The sequence below is a fragment of the Notothenia rossii genome (assembly GCF_949606895.1).
Source record: "Notothenia rossii genome assembly, chromosome: 3".
NCBI lineage: Eukaryota > Metazoa > Chordata > Actinopteri > Perciformes > Nototheniidae > Notothenia > Notothenia rossii.
In genome coordinates this window covers 61,026,585-61,044,058 of record NC_136901.1, presented here as the reverse complement: position 1 = coordinate 61,044,058, position 17,474 = coordinate 61,026,585, and the positions used below count along the sequence as shown (strand labels likewise).

Below are 17,474 nucleotides of genomic sequence, written 5' to 3'. Positions count from 1 at the left end.
AATTGCTCTAGCCAGTGTGTTATCCAAAGTCCTGGAAAGAATTTTGTTAGATCGACTATGTTCTTATTTATGTACCTCAGATAACCAGTTTGGCTTCAAGGCTAAGCATGGTACTGAGCTATGCATCTATGCTTTGAAGGAAATGGTAGAAACATATAGAAGACAGAATTCCACTGTTCTGATTGGTTTTATTGATGGCTCTAAGGCAGGGGTGGGGAACCTCCGGCCCCCGGGCCGTATACGGCCCGCGAGACCATTTGCTACGGCCCTCGAGGTAATTTATAAACACACGCAAAAAAGAAAAAAGTTAAAGAAATCTAGACCGCAAAAAAATTAAACAAGCGAGTGCCTGTTTTTCCTGGCCAAGGTCAGGGTCCTTGAACACAACACGAGCCGAACGTGTCATCACGTGGTATATGTCTCGTCCGACAGGGGTGTAGTTCTGACGGAGAGCACCAGAACGTCGTACCCATAAGGAGCTGGACACATGCCGCAGTTTTTTTGTGGCTGTGTCTTTAGTTGTAATCCCAGTGGCGATCTGTTCATCTGCCATACTGATCATACAGTCAATAACGTTGTTGTTATTAGCATCTGGTTGGCTAGCTATGCTAACGAATATAAGAAGCTTTTTCTACAACCAGTGAGGTAAAGGCACATCTTTATATGATCATTATAGTTATAAAAAAACAAGATAATAAAGTAAACAGGTATAAAATACTATATGACAGTAAATAAAAGTTGTTATTTATAAACAAGAATACAGTTTGAAAGGGGAGTGATTTGTAAAATATCCATAAAGAAAAATAAATCTGCTTACAGTTCTGTTTCATATTGATGTTGAGAGATCTATCCATAGATCTCCTAATGTTGCTCTCAAAGTGCACCAGATTGATGACTTTAACTTCAACATTTAAAAAAAAATCTTCCTGGGGGAGTATGCCCCCTGGACCCCACTGGAGGAGGTGAGGACCCCCCTAGAGGAGGTTAGGTCCCCCACACTTAAATCAGTCCACATGGATAGGAAACTAAATACTTTTGCACACATCTTGTGTCCAATATACTTTCTGTTTTGGTGGTCATGCCACAACCGTGCACGTGAATGCATGCACGAGTCATGGTAAAATATCTGGATTAAGAGGTTGCTTTTTCTTTGCACGGCATGAAAGAAAGGCGAAATGAATGGGCTGTGATTTTAGTATTTTTAAGCAGAGGTCAATAATTTGTACGGCCCTCGGAGGATGTTGAAAAATTTGAAATGGCCCCTGAGAGGAAAAGGGTTCCCCACCCCTGCTCTAAGGCTTTTGACTGAGTTAACCATCATACACTGTTTTTGAAATTGAGACAAAGGGGTGTGCCTAACAGTATAATTAGGATCCTGGCTTATTGGTATGCCAACCAGAGCATGCGGATAAAATGGGGGAATGCAGTCTCGGCGCTATTTGGTGTTGGTAATGGAGTCCGCCAGGGGGGTTCCTCTCACCATGCCTTTTTAATATCTATATGAATGATCTATCAGATGATTTAAGTGTCTGTAAAACAGGGTGTGATTGGTAATGTGATTGTAAACCATCTTATGTATGCTGATGATCTGGCAATTGTTTCTCCTAGCAGTGCTGGTTTTCAACAGTTGTTAAATGTTTGTTCTGATTACGAGTCAAATTTGACGTTAAATACAATGCTAAGAAGAGCGCTGTAATGATCTGCAGAGCAGAAGGGGATAAGAACCTTTGTTTTCCAACATTCTATCTATCAGGACAGGTGCTGTCTGTTTGCTGTAACACATCATCACAGATGAAATGGCTGATGATGATGACATGTATAGACAGCGGCGTGTCTTATACAAGCCAACATGTTGGCTAAAAAATTATCTTGGTGTTCAGATAAGGTTAAGGTGAACCTCTTTAGAGCGTATTGCACTCCTCTCTATACTGCCCACTTGTGGGTCAAGTATAAGAAGGCGAGCCTCCGGCAGCTCCTGTTTGCGTATACTGCTGAGAAAACCAAGTTGGTGCAGTGCAAGTGAAATGTTCTGTAATGCACGAGTCAACACGTTCCATGCTCATTTGAGAAATCTGATGTACAAATTCATCTGTCGATTTAATGTTTCTCATAACTCTGTCATTATGCTGCTCTCAAATTCGTGTTTCAGTGCTGTACGATACCAGTCACCTCTGTGGAAACATTGGTATAACTGCCTTTTTTTATTTATATTAGAGTGTTGTATGTCTTGTAATAATGGACTAAGAGTCTCTTTAAATAAAGATGATGATGTCTCAGTGAATAGTGACTGTAAAAACTACACTGCGCATGCTCAGAGTATTTTTCAATTGAATGTGTGTGTCAAAAAGATAATGAACATAGGGGCACTGAGCTGCCATCCCCACCATACGTCATCTCACATAATTCAGAGCTGACAGGCTATAAGTACGTGTGCCGCGAAAAGTGTGGTGTGTGAAGAGGAGACGAGAGAGGTGCAGTGACGCGTCCTAAAACCCGGAAGTAAGCTGCGCATGGCTTCCCTCCACAAAAAAGCAATGAGATCTCTCCATAGGATTTTAGAAAATAGCTCCAAATAAGATCTGTGGGAAACGTACCTGTTAGATAAATGCACGTTCTGTTCAGCCGGATAATATCCACATGTCTACCCTACTTTTGTCATTTTCGAATCATAAATCTATCTTAGATTTGATTAGATTTATGATAGACTTTTGAAACTACAAGAAGATAAGGAGGACTTTTACAAAAAAGTAATAGATTTTTGCCAAGAAGGATAGCCAAATGGACTTCATTTTCAAGTCAAGGTAAGACCACCATATGTTAGGGTGAGTGAAGCAGGCAGGACCCAAATGCAGAATAAACAGAAAAAAATACCTTTATTTCAAGGATTTTAAGGAACAAAACAGAACACTACCTCATGAACACATTCAACAACAAACAAAAACCCAACAATGACAGACAGAAAAGCCAGAACTTAAATACACACAAACAAGACACAGGTGAGGAGGGAGGAGAAAACACAGGGGCACCAGGTGAACAGAATCGGGTAATCAGGTAGGAGGGAAAACAGACAGACAGCAACAGGCAAGACAGGGGCCGTGTCTCAATTCAGGGGTTGCATCCTTCGAAGGGTGCATTCGTAGACCGCATACGTCACTTCCGCCGAAAGAAGGCTGTCCCAATTTAAAAAAAAGACGAGACTCCTCCAATTTGAAGGATACATCTGATGTACACTCCGTGGCCCACCATATCCCAGGGTGCAATGCGCGCAGGGAAGAGGGAGTTTTTTTTCAAATTAAATGGCTTCCGGTCTCCCCAGCAGAGTGGATTTAAAAGCAGAAGCGAGCGGAGGAATCACTAATAAATGTGAGTTTTAACTTACTTCAAATTAACTAACGTCACACACGTCAAACCCAAGGAGCATTAAAATGTACATTTTCGTTAAATAATACGGATACATATGTGACGCTAACTAGCTAGCTGGACGTACTGCACTGTTGTTTACACTTATTTTTAATTCAATTCAGAAGTTTACTAAAGTCATACAGAGATCTTGGCTCTGTTATAGATAAGTTATACTTTATATTACATAAATAGACCAAAGTGAAAACATTTAGACCGGTGTAGCCTACAGTACGTTGGGATTTATAAAATCTGTTAGCTGTTAGCTTTATTTATTTCTCTGACATGTTACACTGTTTTACTGTACTTATTAAACTTTGGGACAACATTAAAACCTTTGTATTCAGCTCATGCTGCTTTGAGGTACGGCAAAAGAATAGCCTATTTTCAATATTTACACCAGATTTGATCATCTTTTATTTAGGTTAAAGTGTATTTAATTTATTATAATCCCAGAATAATAAGACAATCACAAATAGACAGCATCCTTTAGCTTGATGTTAGTTTGTGCCGTGCTGTCAAAGGGATGCAAGTGTGACTGTCATTTCATCTCTTTAGTTTTTTAAAAACCAGAACAGTACATCATTTCAAATGATCCTTTATGGATTGTTTGTCTGAAATGCTTAGAGTTACATTTTGCAATAATACTTTTGCAACCCTGTGTTTAATATGATTAATTCACTTTTTTCTTTTTGTCTTGTTTTTCTCTGTAATTAGGACAATTCTGGAGAAATTGATCTGCTGGGGAAGGACCCCTAATCTGAAAAGTGCACAGCGGATCATCAGGACAGAGCTGCCATCCACCTGGACCCCCCGAGGTGCTGGAGAAATGGATCTGCTGGAGAAGGACCCCTAACCCCAGCGGATCATCAGGACAGAGCCGCCATCCACCTGGACACCCCCCCCCCCCCCCCCCCGTGGTGCTGAAGAAAGCAAAACGCCGATCAGGAACATCCTCCACCCAGACCTCTGCTTACTGCCGTCCTACAGACTTGTGTCTTAGTTTCAGAATTTGATTTTGTATGTGTCTTTTCTTTTAATAGATATTTAACGATTATAGCTTGAGTCTGTCTAATTCCCCAAACAGCTGCTTCTATATAATTGCTGCACATATAATACAAATAAACAACTTGATAAACACACTTTTGCTGATATTTGTGTTACTGCTGGTGATGTTAAAGTACGTGATTGATATCCTCTGTCTCAATTATGAAAGTTATAATAATAGAAGACATGAAACTGCAGAGAGAGGATGGATATATTCTTACCTCTACTTTGTGATTAGATGAAAATAAAATATTAAATAGTAATTGTTAAACACATTGTTCATTTCATTAACTGAGGTTTTATAACCATTATTTCCAACATGTGTACATAAGCAGTGGAATAATAGGATATCTCTAGGTCATTGAACTGTCTTCAGTTTAATTTTATTAATACAAAAAATAGGTAATAGAAAATGTTTAATTGTGTATTTCAGCAGAGCGGGGGTTCACGGTGCTGCTGGACCTGGAGGTGCTGACCTGGTGTTAGTGGGACATCATCTGGGCAGGTTTAGGGGAAGAAGGAGAATATAAACTGTTATAATCACAGCTATTAAGATTAGAACACTAATATTGTTAACAATCAATCTATACAACATGCTTTTGTTCATTTAAAAACCATATTGTTTTATTAGTAGGCCTACAGAAAAATTAAGACTTATTTTAAATATGAAATAATATGATTAAATTACATCAGCTATATTTAATTAATTTGTTAACTTACTAATGTAACATTACTGGGGGATAAAGGAACAGCTTCACCTTATTTACCTGGCCATGGTTCTCTTTACTTCATCGCCGACGGTGATCTCCAAAAAATGTAAAAGTAAAGTTTCTGGATCCTTTCAGCTGAGTTAGCTTGTAAGCTAATTTGCTAGCAGGCTGCTGGAGCAACGCAACCGAACAGCGCGTATCACGTGACGTAAATACGAAGCGCTCCGTAGGCTAGACCGTCTCATTTTGTAGGCCGCTCGGTCCAGCCTAACCGATCTACGTGGGCTGGGTCCTCCGTGGACCACGTAGGCTGCGTACTCCGAAGGATCCAGCCCCTGAGTTGAGACACGGCCAGGGGGTGAACACTCTTCAAAATAAAACATGACACCAAAGACAGAAAAAGACAAGACAAAACACAACACAGACAGATTGTGACACCATTTTATTGAAAATGGGATCTTACTAAGAGAGAACAATTAAATATTTGAATGATAAAATTACATTTTTTGGGTATCCTTTTCTTGAACTGTCTAATTAAAATTAATCGAAGCATCAGGCTAAAAAAGCTTTTGAAAATAATATAATATTTTGATTTAGGTCAAGATATAATATTTGTAAACCTGAAGAGTCAGGTGCGGAGGGATACTGACTTGTGAAAAATAACTACAATTCTACCCGTTATATACACTCATTATATGATTTGACTTATCCGTTTTATAAACTCAATTGATACACTCCAGGACAAAAAGAACAACGAGCAATAAGCAACAAGACAATTGTTTGTTTTATACACAGCAATGTGTGGCTTGGTTTTCACTTTCATTTTTGCTATTGGTAGTCAAGGGAAATGGGCATGGGATAACATTCTTGACAAGTTGGGGCCTTCAAAATATAGTTTATATGAAGACCCTGAGATGTGGTTGAAGTTTTTGAAAAGCTTGCATGGGGACAAAGATTTATGAATATGTTGTCCTATTTATGAACCATTTTTTAAATTAATTACGTCATTGTTGAAGACACTAAATCATCATCAATCCAGACACTCACATGAAATGTGACAAATAAACTAAATGCACTTTATAACAATCACTGATTCCAGACACATGCCTGGATTACACTGAACAACGAGAATGAAATCTCTGAAACTCATTCAGTCAGCATGTGGCATATGATTGGCTCCTGGGTTTGTGAAAATATGTTCTAATCACCTTTTTGGATAGGAAAAACTATGTAAATAAATTGCTTTATCTTCCTCTCTATAGATGACAAATTTGAGGTCAAACATGGAGCTTTACATCTGTGCTGAGCGCAGACATTAACAGACTGTCAGTCATGCACGGGGCTCAGTACTGATCAGGTGACTGACTCTTGTTCAAAAGCTAATTACCCATCTGAGGCTGCAACACATTTGCAAAGACATTGTGTGAATGTCAGTTAGATGATCCACCATCTTCTTCAGATGGTTAAAAGCAGCAAACCAAAAATTGAGAGTTTAGTTTGCTTTCAATTATATTATTTAAGTGACTGTTTCTGTTATCACTGAATAAGTGCCATTTCTCAGTCAAACCAAGTCTATACTGCAGGGAGGAAGAGTGAAGATGTCAAATGAAACGTGTTTATCCACTGTTTCACAGCCACTCCTTTGGCCAGTAGTCACAGCCATGGTTACACTCACCTCCAGCAGGTCATCCTTTTGAGAGGGGGATGCAAATCCCTGCTTTGCTGGGCTCCATCTCATGTGAGCCATGTCAAGCCAAGCCGGGCTATATGAAACAACATGAAGCTCTAAGTCAGGGGTGTCAAACTAAATTTAATCGCGGGCCACATTAGCATTATGTAGACCCTCCAGAAAAACGCGATTCTGCGATCGCAGAATTTACCGCATAATCAGCAAAATGGCGCAGATTTTTAAAAGGCCGCATATTTATCAAAAGGCCTGCATAATCCCCGCATTTTTCCACACAAAGTTGAGAAAAAAAAAAGTTAACTCGTCTTGACGTGAAGTAGTGATGATGATGACGTGACGTCATCAGCTCGCGCATCACAGAAGGTAAACAACACCGTAGAGTGAACGTGTGGAACCCAAACGAGAGAGAAAACACCAAGATGAAAAAATCTGATCCATCTCATTTACCGACGAACATTTCTGCTAAAGACCGGGCAAAGCAGTATCCCGATGTCTTTCACGAAAGTGGGGGGAAACTATTCTGCACCCCTTGCAACTGTGTGTTGGAGCATAAGAGAAAGTCGACGGTGACAACCCACTTTGATTCATTCAAACATTTGAAAATGCTTTCTGCTGCTGCGGACAAGAAAGCCAAACAACTCACGTTCACCGAGGCATCAACCTCCAAAACCCTTTCGAGGGCTACAAGAAACGAAGTGAGTAGCCTACAAGATTGAAGCTGGTCAGATAACGAACGAGTAAATGAAAACAGAATGAGGCGGAGAAGTGTGTGTGTGTGTGTGTGTGTGTGTGTGTGTGTGTGTGTGTGTGTGTGTGTGTGTGTGTGTGTGTGTGTGAGTGTGTGCGTGTGTGTGTGTGTGTGTGTGTGTGTGTGTGTGAGTGTGTGATTGTGAGTGAGAGAGAGAGAGTGTGATTCAAATAGCCCAATTGCTTTTACAATAAATAAACATTGAATGTGTTTAATTGAATAGGAAAGGGGTTTAACGTTAGTGGCAGGTTGTGTGTGAGAGAGAACAAATAAGACAGCCCAATATTTAAAAAAAACCTATTCTTTTTAGCAACTTTCCGCATATTTCGCAACTTCCCGCAATTTCACCGCATAAAATCACATAAAAACTCTGCATGTTTAATCGCATAATCAAGGATTTTTGCCCGTGTTTTTCTGGAGGGTCTAATTGTGGTTGCACTCAAAGGGCCGGTTGTAACTTTAAGATGGTATAAATATATAAAATAATGTATTATATTACATTATTGCCTCTGCATTGGATTATTATCGGATAGGGTAAATTAATAACTTCATAATTAACTATGTCTGAATGCAGAAGTCTAGGGCAAATAATTGCAAGTCTCTTTAGTGTGCATGTCACAAAATGAGATGCATTGTGGGACATGTTCATTGGCAATGTGCTTCTGTAAAACGGCATATAACCGTATAATACACATATTATATTCTTTGCAAGCTCTTGCGGGCCACATAAAATGTCACTGTCATACATTATCTCAAAGCTTCACCCCCCACCCCCCGGATCTGAAAAATAATTGTTTAATTAATCAGTTGGTTGATGACCAGAAGAATAATCAGCAACAAGAATAATATCTAAAAATGATGGAAAGACCTCTCATCAAGATGTATGCGGACTCATTTGGTGATACTTATTTGAACATATTTGGGAGGGCTATAATGTTAGGATATGAGTTCAATTGAAGAATAATACACATCTCCAACCAATGACAACTGGTCGCTCTACCAGCTAAGGGACACAACTAATACAAATTACCAATAAAAGGGGCAATTAAATAAAACACTTATTTTTTTGTTAATTAGCAGATGAAACACAAATAACTTGCAGAACAAAGATTGCACAGCACATTGTCTTCTCAACACAGGGATATTGTGTCTTTATATAAGAAAATACTGAAACACATACGTCTGCTGACATAATCGAATAATTCTTATTGAAACTGCATATGAACAAATCAACACGAAACGGGCACTACTTCATCCAAGTTGACACACCATAAAATAGAGATAATCAGAGCTGTGGAACATTGGTGTATATATGTCAGGGCAAATCTCACTCTGTTTTATGGTAATCCCCCAATTCAGCTTAAGCAGGCCTACATCTATCTCCCAATTTAATCTGTTTGGTGTTTCTACACTGAGAAGAAACAGTTCCAAGTGAATTGCATTAGTATAACAGCAAGAAAAGAGGTGTGTGTGTGTGTGTGTGTGTGTGTGTGTGTGTGTGTGTGTGTGTGTGTGTGTGTGTGTGTGTGTGTGTGTGTGTGTGTGTGTGTGTGTGTGTGTGTGTGTGTTTGTGTGTGTGTGAGGAGGTCGCTCTCCTTTAACCACGTTGCATTGTTAAACTCTCTTCATGCTCCATGTGGCGCCGGGCACTGAGGTAATTTCACACATGACCGGCCTTTCACCAGCTCCGCCAACCGGCGCTGGGCACCTTGGTGGGGTTGCCATGGAGACAAGGTTGAAGCTACTGCTAGTGTCAGTCTGTTAAGTGACTGTTTAACATGGAGTGGCGCACGCTGCGGCTCATCTGTTGTGATTTGACTCCCTGGGCCGTAGAAAATATGTCATTATTACAGACGTCATACAGGCTGCGTGGAGCTCCAGTATTTGATTATCTGCAGGCTGAGGCACAGCAGGGTCACGTGTAAAATAAAACTGTGTATGTATGCACTTAAGACTTGACTTTATGGATATTTTGCAAATCACCCTTTTAAACGTTATTCTTGTTTTACTGTCATATAGTATTTAATAGCTGTTTTTCATTTATTCTCTTAATTTTTTTAAACTATAATGATCATATAATTGTGTGCCTCGGAAATAATTGTTTACATTAATAGTGACCAAAACGTTTGAGACCCACTGAGATAACACTGAGAGAGTCCTTTAGCTCACTGAGTCTCTCAGTCTGACACTTTGTTGTTGAAAAAACTCCTTATATCCGTTTGCGTAGCTCGCTAGCACCAGAAGCTAACAACAACAATCTCCGGTACCGGTGCGCTCTCTCTCTCTCTCTCTCTCTCGCGCACACAATATGGCTCATTCCACACACACACACACACACACACACACACACACACACACACACACACACACACACACACACACACACACACACACACACACACACACACACACACACACACACACACACACAGAGCAGGGCTTTAATGAAACACAGAGACCCAGACGTAATAGTACTGTACTGCATCATATTATTTTCGAATCAATAATTTTTGAAATGTTTTACAATTTTTCCTTCTGGTCTCTCGCGCCCCCCCTGGCATGCCTCTGCGCCCCCCAGGAGGGGCGCGCCCCCCAGTTTGAGAACCACTGGATTATTGTAATGCACAATATATGGGGATAAGTGCATCCTCCCTTGCTCGCCTGCAGATGGTGCAAAATGCAGCAGCACGGCTCCTAACTGGCTTCCATTTTTGTGTGTCTAAATCCTACCGGCCCACATTTATAAATGTTCCGGCCACTCCCTTTTTTTTTTTGCTTACCTAAATCCTACCGGCCCAAATTTCTGAGTGTTCCGGCCCAGCCCAGCCCAGCCAAGCCCAGCCCGTGGGCCGTTTTGATAGGCTACCTTTGTTCTATCTATCAGTTTCAGTTTCAATTTCATTTAAAAAAAAGCTATTTTTCGGTAGCTTTACTAATCATGGTGCAGTATTGTGTTTGTGCAGGTTGCACAAATACCAGCCTGTCAGGACATCGAGTCCACAGTTTCCCTCACGGGAAAAGGACCGGAGCTAGCATTCGTTCCTGGGTGCGTTGTGCATCCACCTCCCTGCACATACTCTCCACAGCTTTATCAGGAAACCGTATTACATCTGTCTCCCCCCCCCTTCGCTGCTCTCTCTCTCTCTCCCCTCCGGTACACGGCACCGTAAGACGTAGTGTGGAGTTGCATTAGGTAACGCTGTGTTGGCTGTACTGCTCCAGCCGTCTCCTTTGTGTTTGTTTGTTTCCCCCTGTCTGTGTTGTTTGTGTGTGGCTGTCACTCCTGGCTCCCGTCTCAACCACCACTCACCTGCTGCAATCAGCTGTGCACCCTCCCCGACTACACACCTGCTTTCCATCAAGCCATTTACAACGGCATATCAACGGAGGCTCCACAACCTTTCTCCGCCAGATCGTCAAGTATCAGCCGTACCTCGCGTCTCCCCTCCGGTACACAGCACCGTAATGTGGAGTTGCATTAGGTAACGCGAGATATGGCTGATACTTGCGCATTAGTTTCTGTTATGGATCAGTATCAACAGTCCTACCAGTAACGTTACTATATTATCAATGCTACTTTAGTTATAGCCTGATATATGATAGCTAACTTTACAATGTTGTGATGTGACGTTAGCTAACATTCTGTAGCTAACGCCGGTCACTCACCAAGATAGCTGCCCAGTTCTCCACTGGTTCTCCTCACACCACAGCTCAATTTCTCTCCGATGGCCGTTATTTCTTCTAATCCTTGGCTGCTCCTGGTCTCTTGGACGCCTAGCAGGCTCATAATTATAAGGTTGTGGTCCGTCATATGCATTTGAATATTCATGTTCAACTTATTCTGTGTCTTCTGTGTCGAAACTAGCATTGGGATCCATGTTTATTAATACGTTATACCGGCCGCTCTCCCCCTTGTTTTCCCCATGTTACGTCACACGCGGGAGGTCAGGTGCCGAGGCTTTTTTATGCGGAAGTGAACATGTCTTACAAAAACGACGCCAGATGTCACTGTTGTGTATATTTCTGTATATATTTTTTTAAATCTAGTGTATTCATCATTTTCCTACACTTTCATTCACAGGTGTCTTTAACCTGGAAGTTGCTCTTTAATCAGGCAGGCTTCCACACTGTCTGTTTTTAAATCCCGTCTTAAAACCCACCTCTTCTGCTTAGCATTCGTAAACAAGTTGATTGTTGCTTTTATTTGCTTTCAGTGGTCTATTGTTTTTATTATATGGCTGTTTTTTTATTTTTTTATTATTACGTTTATTCTGGTTTGTTTTGTGTTTGTATCTTTTAGTTTAAATGTATTTATTTTATGTTTTGTGAGCTTATCTCTCTGTACAGCACTTTGGTCTGAAGGTTTTAAAGTGCTATATAAATATAGTTGGATTGGAAGTTTAAATGGGATGGAGCAGAGGCATGCCCACAGACTGTTCCTTATGTCTTATGTAACGTGCAGTAAAACTATCATGTCAATATGCAACCCAGTCTCACGGCATTTCGTGTTATAGTCACACAATTTAATCTATTGATTCGTGGTCACCAACACGATTTTCCCCTTTTTTTCGTGTCACACAGAACGATTTTAAAAGCAATGTATTTCTATTGGTAGTATGTTTCGTGCCTGCAGCATGTCTTTTTGTCCATTCGGGTCTTGGAAGACCGGAAGCTGTGGGGTTCATAAAAACATCTCCTTACTCAAAATCAAGCCACGATTATTGTTTTTATTTTAAATCGTATAATGTCGGTCTTTTTTTGTCGTCTGTGAGGAAAATAAATGGGGCTCAGAGCCTCAGAATACTGAAATCTGTATTTTTTTTAATCTTTTTTTCCTTCTAATTTGTTATTCTTTTATAAATAACTAGTGGTGGGCATAGATTAATTGTTTTAATCTAGATTAATCTCACTGTATTCTTGGAATTAATCTAGATTAATCTAGATTAAAATGGCTCATTTGAATTCTGCCGAAGGCATTCAGAATATGTGTGCTACCCAAATAATGACTAAAAGTAAGTCTTTGAGAACGGGTTTCTCAAGCCAGGTGGTGCATTAGACCAGGGGCTCATCTCCAGTTTCCAAAATGCATCACAAACTGCTTGAGAAAGCTGTTCTATGATAATTGGTGATGAAAATAAATCAATGACAATGAGATGTACTTGTGTTTATTAACTGTTTATTTTTAGTTGAACAGTAGGCCTATATAACAGGTTGTAATGAACTGTTTACAGTCAGTAGCTTTGTGTCAGTCAAAGCTCTATTTCTCCTTCTTCCACCAGTCACTCAGGCAGACCAGTTTGTTCACATTTTCTGGTGACAAACAAGCTCTCCTCTTCTGCACAATATGGCCTGCTAAAGAAAAAAGTCTCTCGCATGGGACAGTTGTGGCAGGAGTCCCCAAGTATTTACGGGCAATTTGGGCCATCTTACCATAGACAGCAGTGTGCTCCGACCACCACTTCAGTGGACACTGATCTAGACTGGCACTGGGCTCTACCTTGTACCTCTCCACTGTACTATCTTCTGGTGTCTCCTCATCTGATTCTGAGTCGGATCCCATCAGTAGCAGGGCTGTTTTCTTCTTGGGTGGCTCAGGGTTCTCCTCCCTGAGTGGCTGCAGAGCAGGTTCTTCTCCCTTCATCAACGCACTTAGCTTTGCCCACACTGGCTCCCTCTCTGCTCTGGGCAAGCACTTGAGGTCCTTAAATCGTGGATCTAGAGCAGTCGCCACCTTTGATGAATAAAAAATAATAATTATTGATTGATGAAAATGTCACTTTCCAAATCCAACCTCCATATTTCTTCATGACTTATTCATCTGGCTTTACAGTCTATTATGGTCATACAATGTAGTTATCTTCTGGTCACTCTGACATACCTTAAGCCATTCCAGGTTTATTTTCTCCCTCCGCTGGTTGAGGTCCTTGATGAAGGCAGCCTTGAATCGCACAATATAGGCAGGATCATCATCTGAGATGTTCATCGCATGCTGGAGGTGGCACAGGGCAGGTAGAACCACAGAGCAGGATACATACTTATCTCCACCAAGGAGCTCAGTGATGTACCTACAGACAGACAGACAGACAGACAGACAGACAGACAGACAGACAGACAGACAGACAGACAGACAGACAGACAGACACACACAGCAACAAATTATTAGTGACAGATTAATTTAACTCAGATTACACATTTAAGGGCAGGTGTTTCTTACATACAAAGTGACATTTAAAAACTTGTATGCCAATTCATGAACACACTATCTTTGTAGACCATACCTGCATGGCTCCAGCAGTTTCTCTAGCTTTGCCAACTTCTCATAATCCGCATTTGTTGGGAGGGCCAGGTTGTGCTTCTGCAGCGACAGCGTTGTGTGCAGTGCGTCTCTGTTGCGCCTCACGCGCTTTATCATCTCAAGAGTGGAATTCCAACGTGTTGGAACATCTTGCACGAGTGACTCCTTAACTTGTCCAAGGGAGGATTGTTGGACATTTAGCTCGTCTGAGTTGGCCGGACTGTGTTTGAAATGTCCGACCACTTTACGGCACTTGGCCAGTGCACCATCAAAACCACCTTCCCGAAATGACATTACAATAGCTCTCTGTACAACATGCGCAACACAGGGCAAGTGCTCGAATGGAAGTATCCTCCCTGCTGCCACCATATTAGGAGCGCTATCTGTTCCAATAGTGCTTATTTTGTCAGTTATCCCCCACTGATTAGCGACGTCGAGGAACTGCCTTGCACACGCTTCTGCAAAGTGACGCTCCTCTGTTTTCATCACACCTAACGGACAGACAAAGTAAATTAGAATAATTTCACTACTAGTAGTAAACAACTAGCAATTATCAAGAAGCAAACATAACGTGGTGGTAATTAAAAGGCTACAAAATTAAATTATGTAATTTAAAATGACATAACGTAGCATACCTAAAGCGAAGGAGTGAAGTTCCCAGCTAGCATCGATGAGGTGTACTGTAACGCCGAGGTAGTTGTCGTTGTTAACGGACGTCCAATGGTCCCCAGTCAGTGCTACAGACCTCGCCTCTACCATCTTCTCAACTTTCGTAGCTTTCTCTTCTGCGTGCTGGTCATGTATTCTCCTCATGATAGTTCGCCTCGCAGGTAGTTTGTAAGATGGGTCACCTGTGGCCGCCTGGAGAACAAGCTCGAGCCCGTCATCTTCAACCACGCTAATGGGCCTGCAGCTGGTGGCAATCCACTGAGCGAGGAGACTAGTTAGCTTGGCTGATAGAGCTGTGCTGACGGGCTTGCCTCGGTTGCACTCAAACATAGTTGTTTGACGACGAGTCTTCCCCCGCGCTACATCAGTGCTCGGCCCGGCATCTTCCGCATTAGCTAAGGGATGCTTTGCGTTTAGGTGGTACTTGAGACTGGATGAACTCCTACAGTAAACTAATTCCGCATTGCACAAGGTGCAAACAACCTTATTTTTGTTGAGGTTTCCATCGGGAAGCTTCTTAAAAATAAATTTCCCCTGAAGCAAACCCCGCGGCTTCATTCCTGCTGTATCCATGTTAGCATGTCACGTTTAATGTGGCTGATTTGACCAGGGTCAGATCCATAGACAGTAGAAGAAACACAGGTCAAAGACTCGATCTCGCCCCCTACAGTGCAATTCGGCTAGGTATACATCCGCGCTAAATTATCAAGGTGAAAGTCATCATCGCTTGCGTAGTATAGACCCAGCTCCCAACCCAACTTTGAGAATAGATTAACGGCGATATTTTTTTTTATCGCCGACAAGAGTCTCACGTTAACGCAGCACGTTAACGCCGATAACGGCCCACCACTATAAATAACACACTGTTATTTACTCACCAATAACACCCACTTATCCTTGTTTTTATTTATTTGTTTGATTCCATAATCTCGGGCTTTTTTGGCGTCCGTCAGGAACTGAATTTCAAAATAAAAATAACCGGAAACAAACGTAGGGCTATAAGGGACATTTCGAGCATCATTGCGATACACAGCCACTGAACTGATTACCCAAGATCCTCAGCTATGGTTTAAGCTCACTGATTGGATGTTTTAGCCGCAATGCATGTAGGGATATGGTGTTAATGCGATATGAAATCCGAAAAACATTTCTGAGTTTAGGATGGCCGAAGACGCTACACTACTTATAATCCCCTGCTATCGTTTAGGACTACTGTCCCCGTGATTAATCTTCAAGCTCTGAGATTGGATGTTGGAGTGGCAGAGCGCCAAGCTCTCTGTCTACCGGGCCATTTTCGTTCCTACCCTCACCTATGGTCATGAAGGATGGGTCATGAACGAAAGAACGAGATCGCGGGTACAAGCGGCCGAGATGGGTTTTCTCTGGAGGGTGGCTGGTGTCTCTCTTGGGGATAAGGTGAGAAGTTCTGTCATCCGGGAGGGACTCAGAGTTGAACCGCTCCTCCTTCGCGTCGAAAGGAGCCAGTTGAGGTGGTTCGGGCACCCAGTTAGGATGCCACCTGGGCTCCTCCCTAGGGAGGTGTTCCAGGCACGTCCAGCTGGGAAGAGACCAAGGGGTAGACCCAGAACCAGATGGAGGGATTATATCTCTTCGCTGGCCTGGGAGCGCCTTGGGATCCCCCAGTCAGAGCTGGTTGATGTGGCCAGGGAAAATAAAGTTTGGGGCTCTCTGCTGGAACTGCTACTTCCGCGACCCGACCAAGGGTAAGCGGGAGAAGATGGATGGATGGATGGAGACTCATCACTAAGTTCTTCTTCATTGCTCATTCATCCCTTACTCTTGCTTTTCTCTTCTCTTCCTTGACCGTTCTCCTGTCCCTTGCTCGGCTCTTCTTCACCGTTGTCTAACTCTCCTCCTGCCTTTGCCTGGCTCTGCTCCTCACCTCTGTCTGACTCCCATCCTGTCTTTGTTTTTTTTGGTTGAAAAAAGCTGGCTATGCCACCACTTTTCTCCTTCCTTTTCATTTTTGCATCTGCCACTTGGACCTACAATATTCAAGAAAATGAGGGGGGTTAAATCTCACGATAAATACATTTTTGAAGCTTGTAAAGGGAAGAAGACAGGCAGCTCTCACTCGTACTCTGCTCTTCCAAAGCGCCGCTCCCCCTCCCTCCCGTTGAAATTATGAAGTAAAGGCTTACGGTCTGTCCACACAGCGGGGTGCGTTGATGCTTCACCATTCACTTTGAATGGGGTGACGTCACTTTTTGCCGAACTGCATTTTGGGAAGCGACGCGTCCTGGCGTTGCTCGCTTCAAAAGTTGAGCAATGTTCAATTTTTGGCGCCTCGGCAGAAGCGTCAGCCAATGAAATCCCGTTTATCCAAATCTGCCAGTACAAGCGCTAGCCAATCAAACCGTGTGTATGCTGGGAGAGACTACGCAGGTCATTTCCTCATATTCCAAAAAATGGAGGAAAAAGGTAGTGAATCACCCGGTGCTGTATGATCAGTCTGTTCATCTACCGGGATACAAACCGGAGGAGCCAGGCATGGAGGGAGGTGGCAGAGACAGTGGGTGAAACTGGTAGGGATTTTATATCCAGTTTACTTCGTTTTAACATTGCTATTGCTTTGTATGTCGGGAGCGGGAGATTCATGTGATTGGTTGTTGATCGTGTTGCTCGCAAAAAATCCCCAAGCTTCAGATATGCCCACCGCCAAGCGTCAACGCACGCCGCTGTGTGGACGGGCCGTTATAGTTACTATACACCTTTACTTCATAATTATACAAATATATATAACTATACTATAGTAATCATCATAGATAACACGGCAGGGTCCCGTACAGTTTGTTCTCATCTGATTTCAAAATAAGTCTTGGCTTTCAAAATATTAAACTTGTTTCGGCAAATTCAGATGATAAATACAACGTTGAAGCTTGTAACGGCATAATTAAA

General features: G+C 42.0%; 1 protein-coding gene and 1 long non-coding RNA gene across 2 annotated transcripts; one reads left to right on the top strand and one right to left on the bottom strand.

Annotated features, from left to right (window-relative positions):
- The first annotated feature begins 3,227 nt into the window (after positions 1-3,227).
- Positions 3,228-4,541, top strand: LOC307034256. Its single transcript, XR_013806850.1, has 2 exons — positions 3,228-3,363; positions 4,117-4,541. It is a non-coding gene; the product is annotated as an uncharacterized lncRNA (long non-coding RNA).
- Positions 4,542-12,745: 8,204 nt separating this feature from the next.
- LOC307032538 (E3 SUMO-protein ligase ZBED1-like) lies at positions 12,746-15,143 on the bottom strand. Its single transcript, XM_079670589.1, has 4 exons — positions 14,522-15,143; positions 13,870-14,377; positions 13,470-13,656; positions 12,746-13,322 (listed from the first exon to the last, which is right to left on the bottom strand). The coding sequence occupies exons 1-4, from the start codon at positions 15,126-15,128 to the stop codon at positions 12,849-12,851; spliced, it is 1,776 nt and encodes a 591-aa protein (XP_079526715.1). The 5' UTR covers positions 15,129-15,143; the 3' UTR covers positions 12,746-12,848.
- Positions 15,144-17,474: the final 2,331 nt, after the last annotated feature.

What these genes read in the sequence shown, in the direction of transcription:
- LOC307032538 (XM_079670589.1), bottom strand. Translation starts at nt 15,128, where the DNA reads ATGGATACAGCAGGAATGAAGCCGCGGGGTTTGCTTCAGGGGAAATTT. An exon ending in ACTTCACTCCTTCGCTTTAG is followed by an intron (nt 14,378 to 14,521) that starts GTATGCTACGTT and finishes TCTGTCCGTTAG; the next exon opens with GTGTGATGAAAACAGAGGAG. An exon ending in TAAACCTGGAATGGCTTAAG is followed by an intron (nt 13,323 to 13,469) that starts GTATGTCAGAGT and finishes TATTCATCAAAG; the next exon opens with GTGGCGACTGCTCTAGATCC.